Consider the following 12,185-nt stretch of genomic DNA (forward strand, 5'->3'; position numbering starts at 1 on the left):
GTGCCCACCGGCTGCGTCAAACGAGCTGGGACCGAGGAATATGCTTTCCAGAGACGCCAAATAAAATGTCACATCCCTTGTCCACTGTAGGGCCCTGATGAGGTGCCCGCACCTTGCCAAAAGAGTCCCCATATTCAGAATGCAGGCATTTGATGTCAGACTCCAGAAAGGCCTCTGGGTGAGACTTTATTCCGAAATCATGGACCCAGGTCGGCTCCCCAGCCCTGGAAGAACTGGAGGAGGTGAAGCCCGAAGCTACCGCCCTTTCCCCCAGCACGCTACAGTACATTGTCACTGATTTGGCGCCAATCCGGCGCAATCAATGCACACATTCAACTGATTAGGGGCTGAGGAGTCCATCCCAAAAGATTTTTAATCAAATTGAGGGGTTTTGAGGCAGAAATAAAACTTTGAAAAAAAATTGATAAAAATCCAAGATGGTCGCTGCCAGTAAATTCGCGCCAAAAACGGCAAAAAGAAACAAAATCCAAAAAAAAAAATAATTATTTGGAGTAGTGGGAGACCTGAACCCTACCCTTAGAAACTCTGAAAAAAAAAAGAGTTTTACCGTGTTCCACAGAACACTCCCAAAGCTCCCATAGGAAATAATGGAGGTGTATTTAGTTTGTGAAGTGCTTGCCTGTCAACTCTGTTACACTGCAGCTGAATGGAGGAACAGGATTTTCTGCCTCAGAAATTGTTCCAAATGACCAACTTGAACATCTTTGAACTGCCAGTCAAATGGATTCCAACTGTAACCTCCACCCCCACGAACTCATGCCATGCGACCAGAGGCAGGAAACGCAACCTGCACCCTGAATTCTGGAGGGTCTTTTACTCAGAACGCATACAGCCTGCCCTTAAACCCCTGATAAGGTCAGAGGGCAAGCAAACTCCCAAGAGAATGGATCCCAAGTCTGAGGATGGTGGCATACAGGTCCACCGAAGTTTCTTTGTGAAACAGCAGTCCAGCTCTTCGGGACTGTGCTCTTTACTCCAATCACCAGAAAGGGGTCTCACGGCAATCAAGCCACCAAAAAAGACAAACTTAAGCAAAAAATAAGAAAAGAAGCGGAGCAGACGACTTCTGCACAGATTGCTTGCAAAAATTGAAAACTGCTGGGGGCTCTGTTGTAAGATTTATGGATGACTAATCCGTTACATAAACAAATACGTGCCTGTCTTAGTCAGGTGCTAGGGAAAACCATCATACTTCATCCAGGTTCAGCAAGCTTTGAACACCTAGCGTACTGAATCCGGAAGGGACATAACACAAATAACTATTATATTAGTCCATACTGACTTTGTAGTTGGTTGACTGAGCAATAAAAAAGACTTACATATAAAAATAAATTTATTTGCCAAACCTGAAGAGTACCTGAAAATTTTACCATTTGAGAGGCCTGTGGGAGAAGTGAAGTTCATACTTAAATCCTGATTATAACGTTCACCCTAGGTTTCTATGACTCCTACACAGCCCTTACCCTGATCTGCAGGTCTGACATCAGCACTCGCTGCTCCAGGTCCTCCACCCACTGCAGAATGGACAGGTCCACTTCGTATGTCCGATCTTGGACAGACCATTTCCTCAGTGTCTCCCAACATACAGAGTTCCCTGGACCGGACCTGAAGTGAAAGATGGGATCTAGAGCAGGAGACATTATAAAGCACAAATTACTGCATTATCTGGTTCCTTCACCTTCTCTTTACCGTTCATTATCAAAGGAAATAAATGCGCAAAAAGAAATAAGGTCTGTGGACTAGTGCTGCCCGATTCAGGAAAAAAATTTAAATTTTATTTGATTCAGCCTATTGAATTGGTTTTTAAGATTCGATTCAATTTTCTTGCTCAATTGGGTGTTTTTTTTCAAACATCCTGGTGGGTTTATTTTTTACTGCTTTGATTAGTCACCTATCAGCAATCTATAAATCTTTGTATATATAAAAAATGAATACACAAAATATGATACGTGCTTAATAGTGAACGCTCAGACCCACAACTATATCCCAGTGAAATATCACAGAGAAGCTGTGTAAAGAGACCATCATTGCTTGTTCACAGTCTCACCCACCAATACTATATAACAGGGGTGCCCAACGCGTCGATCGCGATCGACCAGTAGCTCAGGAAGGCAACGTGAGTCGATCGCAGAGCCCATCCCGGGCTCTGTGATAGACTCGTGTTGCCGTCCCGATCTACCAGGCCTATCAGCCTTCCTCTCCCCGACGTCAAAGACGCCGATGCCGGGCATTAGGCTGTTTTTGTCATTTCGGGGGAGGGGGGGGGGCGGGGGCGTGGTGGCATGGCGTGGCGGCGGCAGCAGCAGCAACAGCCTGAAAAAGAAATTATTCTGGCCCGGGTCGGTGTCATACTCCGGAACTTCTACCTCTTCCAGCAGCCCTCTCCCTTCTACCTGCTTCCTGCCACACCCCCTGCTCCACGGCTCTCTTCGGCAACTCAGCAGCAGCGATCGACACAAGCTTCTGACGTCGGGGCCTACCCTCTGCGAGTCCTGCTTGTTTCAACTTCCTTTTTCCACAAAGGCGGGACTCGTAGAGGGAAGGCCTCGATGTCGGCAGCTTGTCTTGATCACCGCTGCTGACGAGTTACTTAAGAGAGCCGCGGAGCAGGGGGGTTTTGCCAGGTGCAGGTAGAAGGGAGAGGGCCAGATGCAGGACTCGTGGGTGAGGGAGCAGAAGAGAGAGAGAAAGAGAGAGGGGAGGGAAACAAAAGGAAATATTTCATACTGGTCTGGGCCGGAGTGGAGGGAGGGTGGAAAGATTCTGGCTACAGGGTGCATTAACAAAGGAAAAGGGGGGAAAGCTGAAAATGGAGATAGTGACACAAAGAAGAGAAAGAGTAAGCAGGACCTACTGAATAAGGATAGAGATATAGAGGGGACATGAAGAGGAGGTGAAATAGAGACATAGAAGTAATGCTGAAAAAGTGGGGGGGGGGAGATAAAGACATTGAAAGGGCAAATGGTGAACATGGGGTAAAGACAAGGACAGAGACAAATGAAGATTCTGAAAAAGTGGTGAGATAGGGATATAGGTGAGATGGACACAAAGAAGGGTGATGCTGGAAAATAGGTGGAATGTTAATTCTGACAGACACAGAAGGGAAATGCTGGATCAAGGAGAGATGGGGCTCAGGCTGGATGGAATGAGGAGAAATGCCTCGTTGGCCCGGAACTTCCTCTCCTACGTCAGAATTGACGTCAGGGAGCGGAATGCTGGTCAGCGCAACGCTTCTGCAGGGAAAGCTTGGGACAGCGGTGGCTTGGGGCTGTTCCCCGATGGCGGTGGCAGCAAACCGAGTGGCTTGGGGGAGGGCACGGAGAAAGAAAGAAAGGGGGCAGACAGGGAGACAGAAAGAAGGGGGAACAGGGAGACAGAAAGAAAAAGTTGGGGGAGAGAATGAGGTCTGGAGGAGAGGAAACATACAGGAGGCTGAAAGAAAGGAAGAAAGATTGGATGCACAGTCAGAAGAAGAAAGTGCAACCAGAGACTCATGAAATCACCAAACAGCAAAGGTAGGAAAAATGATTTTATTTTCAATTTAGTGATCAAAATGTGTCGGTTTTGAGAATTTATATCTGCTGTCTATATTTTGCACTATGACTCCCTTTTACTAAACCGCAATAGTGTTTTTTAGCGCAGGGAGCCTATGAGCATTGAGAGCAGCACGAGGCATTCAGTGCAACACCCTGTGCTAAAACCTACTATTGTGGTTTAGTAAAAAGGGAGGGGGTGTATTTGTCTATTTTAGTATTTTGTTAATGAGGTAATATTGCATAGAGTCATCTGCCGTGACCTCTTTGAAAAAACCCAGAATATGAATAATTAACATTTTCTCTGCCTTTCAGTGTGCTTTGTGTTTTTTTTAAATTTTATTGTTGGTAGATCATTTTGACTTAGTCATTATAAAAGTAGCTCGCAAGCCCATAAAGTGTGGGCACCCCTGCTATATAACATAAGTTCTAACGACATCCACAGCTTCTAAAAAAGGAACAAAAACTACTTATCTTAGTAAGGTGGTACTGTAGTCTTTAAAGCTACTCTGGGTACATTCTTAATCACCACTGCTGCACAAAATGCATGTTCACCGACCCCCCCCCCCATTCTTAATCACCACTGCTGCACAAAATGCATGTTTACCGACCCCCCAACCCAGGTTTCACCGGTTGGCTTCATCAGGAGAGGTACTACAAAACAAAATTACACCCAGTCACTCACTCTCCTCATCACACCAAACAAAGTTCACCAAACGCACTAAATCATACAATAGAATGTTAAAACTCACTCAACTTCAAATTATACTTCTTACAAATTCTTATAACAGGCTTACCGGGACAAACAACTTCCTTCCTCCAGCACACAGCACACTCTGGCATCGCGTTACAAACCAGCAGGCCACACCCCTTAAATACACTCCCTCTCCAAGCATTCTGAAAAACATCACTCCATGAGAACTCACACAGCTGACAGCTAGATTTGAAACCAGTCAATTTCACTGTTTAACCCTACTGGAGCCAAAGTGTGCCACTGAAATATAAACCTATGTTCACGATACAGCAAATACTGGGAAACATTCCCTGTATCTTTATAAGCATGAAGCAGCACTGTATATCTAATGTCTTCAACTGTGTGTTTCATTTCTAGCCAATGACTGACAAGAGGAGCAGATTACCGTTTGCAGCGAATATTACTTAAATGTTCAGCTATACGTACTTTGATCACTCGCCTAGTGTGACCTATATAATACATCCCCATTCTATTGTATGATTTAGTGCGTTTGGTGAACTTTGTTTGGTGTGGTGAGGAGAGTGAGTGACTGGGTGTAATTTTGTTTTGTAGTACCTCTCCTGATGAAGCCAACCGGTGAAACCTAGGTTGGGGGGTCGGTGAACATGCATTTTGTGCAGCAGTGGTGATTAAGAATGTAAGATAAGTAGTTTTTGTTCCTTTTTTAGGAGCTGTGGATGTCGTTAGAACTTATGTTATATAGTAATGGTGGGTGAGACTGTGAATAAGCAATGATGGTCTGTTTACACAGCTTCTCTGTGATATTTCACTGGGATATAGTTGTGGGTCTGAGCGTTCACTATTAAGCACGTATCATATTTTGTGTGTTCATTTTTTATATATACAAAGATTTAAGATTGCTGATGGGTGACTAATCAAAGCAGTATTTTCAGTATCACCCTTGTTTTGCCATTATAATTCCCTTTCATAGTAGGGTTTATTTTATAGCCTCTTCACCCCCTTTGCCTTCTCCTAACCACACTGGTGCTGTTGTGTAAACAAAATAAACAAACAAAAAAGACTTTTCCTCTCTCTATTAAATCCTAGCTCACGTTTGCGGTCTTTCACCAGCTCTAGCAGGATACACGTTTCAAATCTGACATTATAATTACAAAACAGAAAATATAATTAGCTTTTCTACCTTTTGTTGTCTGGTCATTATTCAAATTTTGTTGGTCCCAGGCTCTGGTTGTCTTCTGATAACTTGCTTGCCAGGGTCTCCTTCTTTCTTCTTTCTCCGTGCTAACCATCCATCTTCTATCTCTGTCCCCCCTTCCATTTCCCTTCCCTCCCCAGGAGGTCTGGCACCTTTCCTTTTTTTCATCTCCCTCCACAGATCCACCTTTTCTTAACTACCCTTTCACATCCAGCATCCTCCTTCCCCACCACCCCAGGGTCCACTATCTCTCCCTTTCTTTTCCCAACTACCCTCCTATCCAGTATCTCTATCCCCCCTCCACACCATCCATTGTGTCTAACTTCTCTCTCTTTCTGTTCATTCCCTCCCTAAATACCATTGTCCATCATTTTTCTCCCTCTCCTTTATTTTTAGACCCATTATTTTTTCCCCCCCAAAGTCCGGCATATGCACGTCTCTTTGAACCCCCCTTCCTTCCCTCGGTGTACTTCTACACCAGGGCCCCCCACCATGAAGGTCTGTCCTCCGAAGGCCTGCACCCCACCCCTAAAGGCCTGTGCCACCATCCCTGAAGGCCTGTTTCCCCCTTGAAGGCTTGTCCTCCCCCTTAAAGGCCTGTCTCCCCTTAAAGGCTGCATCCCACCACTGAAGGCCTGCCTGTCCCCCCTGAAGGCCTGCCTGTCCCCCCTGAAGGCCTGCCTGTCCCCCCTGAAGGCCTGCCTGTCCCCCCTGAAGGCCTGCCTGTCCCCCCCCCACCTTGAAGGCTTGCCTCCCCCGAAGGCCTGCCTGCCTGTCCCCCCTTGAAGGTCTGTCCCCTTGAAGGCCTGTCCCCCACCCCTTAAAAGCCTGCATCCCACCCCTGAAGGCCTACCTGTCCCTCCCCTTGAAGGTCTGCATCTCCCCCGAAGGCCTGCCTGCCTGCCCCCCCCTTGAAGGTCTGTCCTCCTTGAAGGCCTGTCCCCCCCCCTTGAAGGCCTCCATCCCACCCCTGAAGGCCTGCCTGCCTGTCCCCCCTGAAGGCCTGCCTGCCTGCCTTTCCCCCCTGAAGGCCTGTCCCACCCCCTGCCCCGAAGGACTGCTCACCCCCCCGGAAAGCCTGAATGTTGCCCCTGGCCTCCCACTGGTGTCCGGCTTCCCCCCTGGCCTCCCCGCACCATTTACGGTTGAGGAGCAGCCTGTAGATAAGATTGCAGTGCTAGCGATCTATGCACTGCTTCAAAGCTGTTTCCTCTGCCGTGGTCCCGCCCCTCCTCTGACGTCAGAGGCAGGATCGCGGTGGAGGAAACAGCTCAGAAGCAGTGCAAAGATCGCTAGCACTGCAATCTTATCTCAGGCTGCTCCTCAACGGTAAACGGTGCAGGGAGGCCAGTGGGGGGAAGCGGGAGGCTAGGGGGGAAGCGGGAGGCCGGGGGTGGGGAGAAGCCGGACATCAGGGGGGGAAGCCGACAGCAGCACTTCCCGACTGACCCTCTCCCCTCGCCCTCTAAAGCAGGTGCGGCAGTGGCCGCTCAGCAAGAGCAGCGCTGCCGCTCCTGCTTTAGGGGGCGAGGGGAGAGGGTCAGTCGAATCAGGAAACCGATTTTGTTTTTTTAAATTGATTCGAATCGATTCACCCGAAGTGAATCTGTGACCCGATTCGAATCGTGAATCGGGCAGCACTACTGTGGACTACAACAAGAAGGGAAAATGGGCAAATTAAAAGACCTTAAGATCTATTCAGTGTCACATTCTCACACTCGGTGCTGCAAAACTGAGCTCTCATGGGCTGAAACAAGGGGAGATAATATTTTGAGAGGCAGCTTGACATTTTGATATAAAATGGCAGTATATTAAATTCCTAAATAAGCTAAAGACATGCCCTTACATTATAAGGCCTGCACCAGATACACTGCATTGTGCCTTGGCACTTACCATTAGCAGTTCGAATGCAAACTTCCCTGAGGTACTCCTTGTGTTTTGTGAGGTGTTTGTGCAGTGTCTTCTCACGGATCCCACGTGGATGGAGTGCTTTTAAGAACTCTTCAAGCTCTTCTGGATCCTTTATCCACCACCAACCTCTCTGCATCTCTGTGAAAGAAGAGCACAGACAGAAAGTACCTTTAATCTTCACAAGCATCCTTATTTTATTTATTTTTAAAATTTATAGACCGCTTAAGTCTAAGTGGTTTCCATACAAAACATACATAATATTCAATCATATAACACATTATATATGTTATCATTAGAACAACTTTCTACAACATTTACCATCTAATAAAATATATTCAACATAAATTCAAGCTTAAGCCCCTTCGTGTTCCAAACCTAATCATAACATTCTATGTAAGGGCAAAAATTAAAATCAGCCAGGTTTTATTCAATATATACTAATATATCATAAAAAGGAGTCAACAAATAATTGTGTTTTCTGCATTTTTTAAAATTGCACATGATCCATACAAATCCTCAGGGTTCCAGGGAGCCTCACCCCCCCATATGAATATCCTCTACCTGCTGCTTCTGCCTCCATTCCAATATATCCCAAGTTCACTTCACTTAAGGGTCAATATCCTTCACCTAATGCTCTCTTTCCATATCCCTACACAACCTTCCAGCTGTTCCTTGCTGTCTTACTCTTTGCTGAATCCCCTCTCCCTCACCTTGAGGAATGGGTTGTGCTGTGAGTTGTGTGAGGTATTTCTGTTCAATCTGCTTGAAGAATTTGGTTGGGGGCCGGCCCCTGCGTTTAGGCTGTCCTGGCACAGGTGGTAGGCTTGGGACCTTCTCAGGGCTGCCACGTACTTTCCAGGTTGCCTTGCGCAACCTAGTGCTGGTATGCAGTGGGGTAGAAGAGGCAGTAGGAGAGAGGTTGCCCCCTGTGGGGGCATCAGAAACTCCACTGTCCTGAAACGAGATGCATGTTCACAATTACAAGGATTTAGTGTAGCTAGGTTCTTGACATCATTCACTAAAATAACCTTTCTATCAGTGAGTGCTAAAGAAAATTATTTTCAAGACTGGAAAAATTGCTGCTAGTGTGCTCAGCTTATAAATTTCAGTGGTCAACTATCTGGTGGCAAGAGACTGACATCAACAGACATTCAAAAATTATCAACCTGACTACAGCAACAGATGGACTGTTTGCAGCCCCCATAAGAAATTCCTCCATGAGATGCTTTAAAACTAATCTGAAACATTTTTCCCTCCAAATTACTATAAAACCTCCATGTATAAACATGTAAGCACAGAAAAGATGTAAATATGTGAATATGAGTTCTCTCTCTCATACTATGGGCTAAAACTCCATGAAGCTGCATCACGTGTGAGCTAGGGATTGTGTCTCAATACATACAATCTCAGCACACTCAGTCCAGTTGTGCATACTGAGGGTTATTTTATAATAGAACACCGATGTTCTGAAAGCAGAATGATGCATATGGAGAAATTATACCTTACCTGATAATTTTCTTTCCTTTAATCCTATCAAACCAGTCTAGAACATGTGTGTTTTGTCCATCGACTAGGAGATGGTAACAGAGAAACAAAGACATTCTGTGTTATTTGCCCCCTAGAAGTACCATGCAGCCATAGAATGATCAATATTTCAAATAAACAAGTAATGGTGCTCAAGTTCACATTTATAGTCTACTCTTGTATGCATTCATTACTTTCAGCAACAAGGCATTGCTATACTCTGCCGACTCAATTTCTCCAGCTGGGTCAGAAGCTGCCTCAAAATCCAACACCTAGTCAAATGTTGAATTCACTTATTACATTTAAGATTCAAGCATTTTTTATTGATGTTATACAGAAAAATGACAGCAAACACACAAAGTAGCACCATGTAAAACAACCAATATTAAATAATAAACAGATCCATCCCCTCCTGGTCCTAGCAATCCATATAATCCCGTCCCCAGCAGATGCATACAATGCAGGTGAAAAATACTCTGATGAATGTCCACATGGTAAAAGAACAATCAGAATATATATAACAGAGCAACTGAAGAAAAAGGGAAAAAGTCCAAAACAGAATACCGACCCAGGAAGAGGCATGAAGTTGTACTTAGATCATCGTAGCCTAATATCCCAGAACAACCACCATCCCGAACCTATCCCTTTGCAAATTAATAAGTACCCCCGTTGGCTTGGATTCTTAAAGTCATTACAGAGACAAGGTTTCCCCCACCAAAAAAAAACCCCAAACAAACCCCAAATCCCCACAGCTGACAGCCTATGTCACCAAACTGTCCAAAACAGCAGTCAACATTAGAACAAATTCAAAATACCACTATGGGCCCAGGATCCCAAATTTGAAGAAAATACTTTTTGCGTTTAGGACTAAGTCTAGCCGTCCTATGCTCAAGTAACAAAAGAGCATGAAGGCAATTCTACCATGTCCGATAAGAAGGGGCATCCCCACCAACCCAAACAGATAAAATCACGTTTTTTCCCAACACCCCTATCTTCCTCATAAAAATACATTGTCCTCTTTGAGGAAGGTGGAAAGCCTCATATTTATCAAACAGGAGGCCTGCTGCCAACAACAGGAGTGGATGTTGAAAAAGTAATTCAATGTAATTTAATATTACTCTCCAAAATTGTTTGAAATTTGGATGACCAGAAATGCATGGAAAAATTAGTTGACCTGTTGGAAGCATTTCTGGCAGATAGGAGATACAATATATCCTGAATGATGATAAGGAAACTGAAAAAAAGGAAAATAAATAAAAATAAGAGAAAAAGGAAATCGGTATGGTTATCCAAACTAGTAGAGAGTTGCACGGGGACAGAAATCCTACCCATCCTCGTCAGGATCCTCTCCGTCCCCACCTGTCCCTGCCAGGATCCTCTCCGTCCCCACCTGTCCCCGCCAGGATCCTCTCCGTCCCCACCCGTCCCCGCAAGGAATTACCTCCATCCCCGTCCGTCCCCTTAAAAAGCAGTAATTCCACAGTTTCTTTTATGTTTGCACTGCTGTTTTCCTTGTGGAATCTCTTTGATGGAACCCTTTTTCTGTTTTCTGTTCAGGAAATTAACTTATAAACACCCTCTTTTACTAAGGCTGACGTGTCCATTATATTATATGGATGAACCTTGCTTCCAAAGCCTTCCATCCCCGTGGGAGTCCTGTTGGCTAGAGGGGGGTCCCCGTGGGAGTCCCATGGGCCAGAGGGGGGTCCCCGTGGGTTAGGGGGGATTCCCGCAGGAACCCCGCGGGACTCGCGGGATTCCCGCGATCCCCGTTCCCTTGCAGACCTCTACAAACTAGTGGAGGAAAAAACAGAGGCAAAAGAATTGGCATTCATGAAATATTTTTAAAAAACTCAAAAAGAAAGGAATATTGGATGAAACAGAAAAAAGTCAAGAGAGAGATATGTCTAGCAAAAGAGCAAACAGCTATAAATATAAAAAAGAAGAACTCTAAAGGTTTTTATTGGGGGGGTTTGTTTCAATAGAATACAATGTACAACACACCTCCAAAAGCTCATTACAAAGTGTAAACATTCCTTTGTTCCAAAACAAATAACAAGCTAAACCCCTGCCACCACAAATCAACCCTAACCCCCCCCATGCCCAACACCCTAAAAGGACAGCAGAACGCAATGACTAAGATCTAAAGAACAGCCAATTTATCCCTCAACTTCGTCCAAGTGGACACCTGAGACACATAGTAGTGATGCCACTTTGTTACAGAGATTTCCATTCTTCCCAAAGACACTAACCTATTGACCCACTCATCATGTGAAGGAGCTGTGCTGCTTTTCCAACATTTTGCTATTAAGCATTTAGCAGCTGCAAAACCTATATGAAGAAGTTTGGTTTGCCATTTATATTCGCCAATGATATACAAACCCAACAAGCAACCAATTGGTGTGGCTCCCACTGGTTTTCCCACCATTCTATTCAATCGTTCAGGTGTATAGAACCAGCGAGTCAGAACCTTAAAGGCATTCTCCCGAACTAGTGCACAAGAGGACACCTTATACACTTCCCCACATATAATCCCCCACTCACTGGAGGTGAGAGTTTTTCCAAGATTCTCTTCCCATTTTTTCATAAATGGAAGCAAATACAGTGTGTCCCCTCCAGTATTGATATAGTACAGAGATAGGGTGAGGAACCTTCTGCAATAAAAGCCACAAGTTCTCAAGGTGTGCCCCCTGTATTGGTGATCTAGAATCCCAATCCTGAGCCCTCAAAAAATGACAAATTGTAGATATGCTAAGTAGTCCCCATTGGAGATCCCATACTTCTGTTGGAGCCAATCAAAAGAGAGCACCCCCTCCTCTCCCATCAAGTCATGAAAAGTAATCAAACCCAACTTAACCCATGTATGAAACATTCTGTTCTCCTGCCCTGCTACAAAGTGGGGCTCGGATCAAAGTGGCGCCAACGAAGACACCACTGACCAATTTCCCAACTGATCTCTAACCCGCTTCCACAACAAAATAAGATGTCGTAAAAATGCATTACCAACACTCATCACCCAGGTATGAAATGTGCTTGAATGCCAAAGTCTATATTTAAGTGGTTCTAGGCCCCCACTTGCCTGCTCTAGTTGCAACCCACTCTTAAACTCCCCTATTTCCCAATCCAATAGCAATCTGAGCTGAACCAACCGATAGTACCAAAACAAATTGGGAACCCCTCTACCTCCCAAATATCTAGCAACCCACATCACTTTTTGGGAAATCCGGGGAGGCTTCCTTTGCCATATAAATCTCCGCAACTCTGCACCCAAAGCAAACAGCGCTGC

The 12,185-nt window shown here is 45.2% G+C and overlaps 1 protein-coding gene across 5 annotated transcripts in view; it reads right to left on the reverse strand.

Moving 5' to 3' along the window:
- BAZ2A (bromodomain adjacent to zinc finger domain 2A) overlaps positions 1 to 12,185 on the reverse strand; it is a 305,747-nt gene that overhangs the window by 54,576 nt on the left and 238,986 nt on the right. For all 5 annotated transcript variants that reach the window (XM_033936980.1, XM_033936976.1, XM_033936978.1 and 2 more), the window contains 3 exons: positions 8,086 to 8,329; positions 7,358 to 7,513; positions 1,485 to 1,645 (listed from right to left, as the gene is read on the reverse strand). In XM_033936980.1, coding sequence (XP_033792871.1) covers positions 1,485 to 1,645; positions 7,358 to 7,513; positions 8,086 to 8,329 — 561 coding nt within the window. The remainder of the gene's footprint in view (positions 1 to 1,484; positions 1,646 to 7,357; positions 7,514 to 8,085; positions 8,330 to 12,185) is intronic.

The sequence above is a fragment of the Geotrypetes seraphini genome, chromosome 3 (genome assembly GCF_902459505.1).
Source record: "Geotrypetes seraphini chromosome 3, aGeoSer1.1, whole genome shotgun sequence".
Taxonomy (NCBI): domain Eukaryota; kingdom Metazoa; phylum Chordata; class Amphibia; order Gymnophiona; family Dermophiidae; genus Geotrypetes; species Geotrypetes seraphini.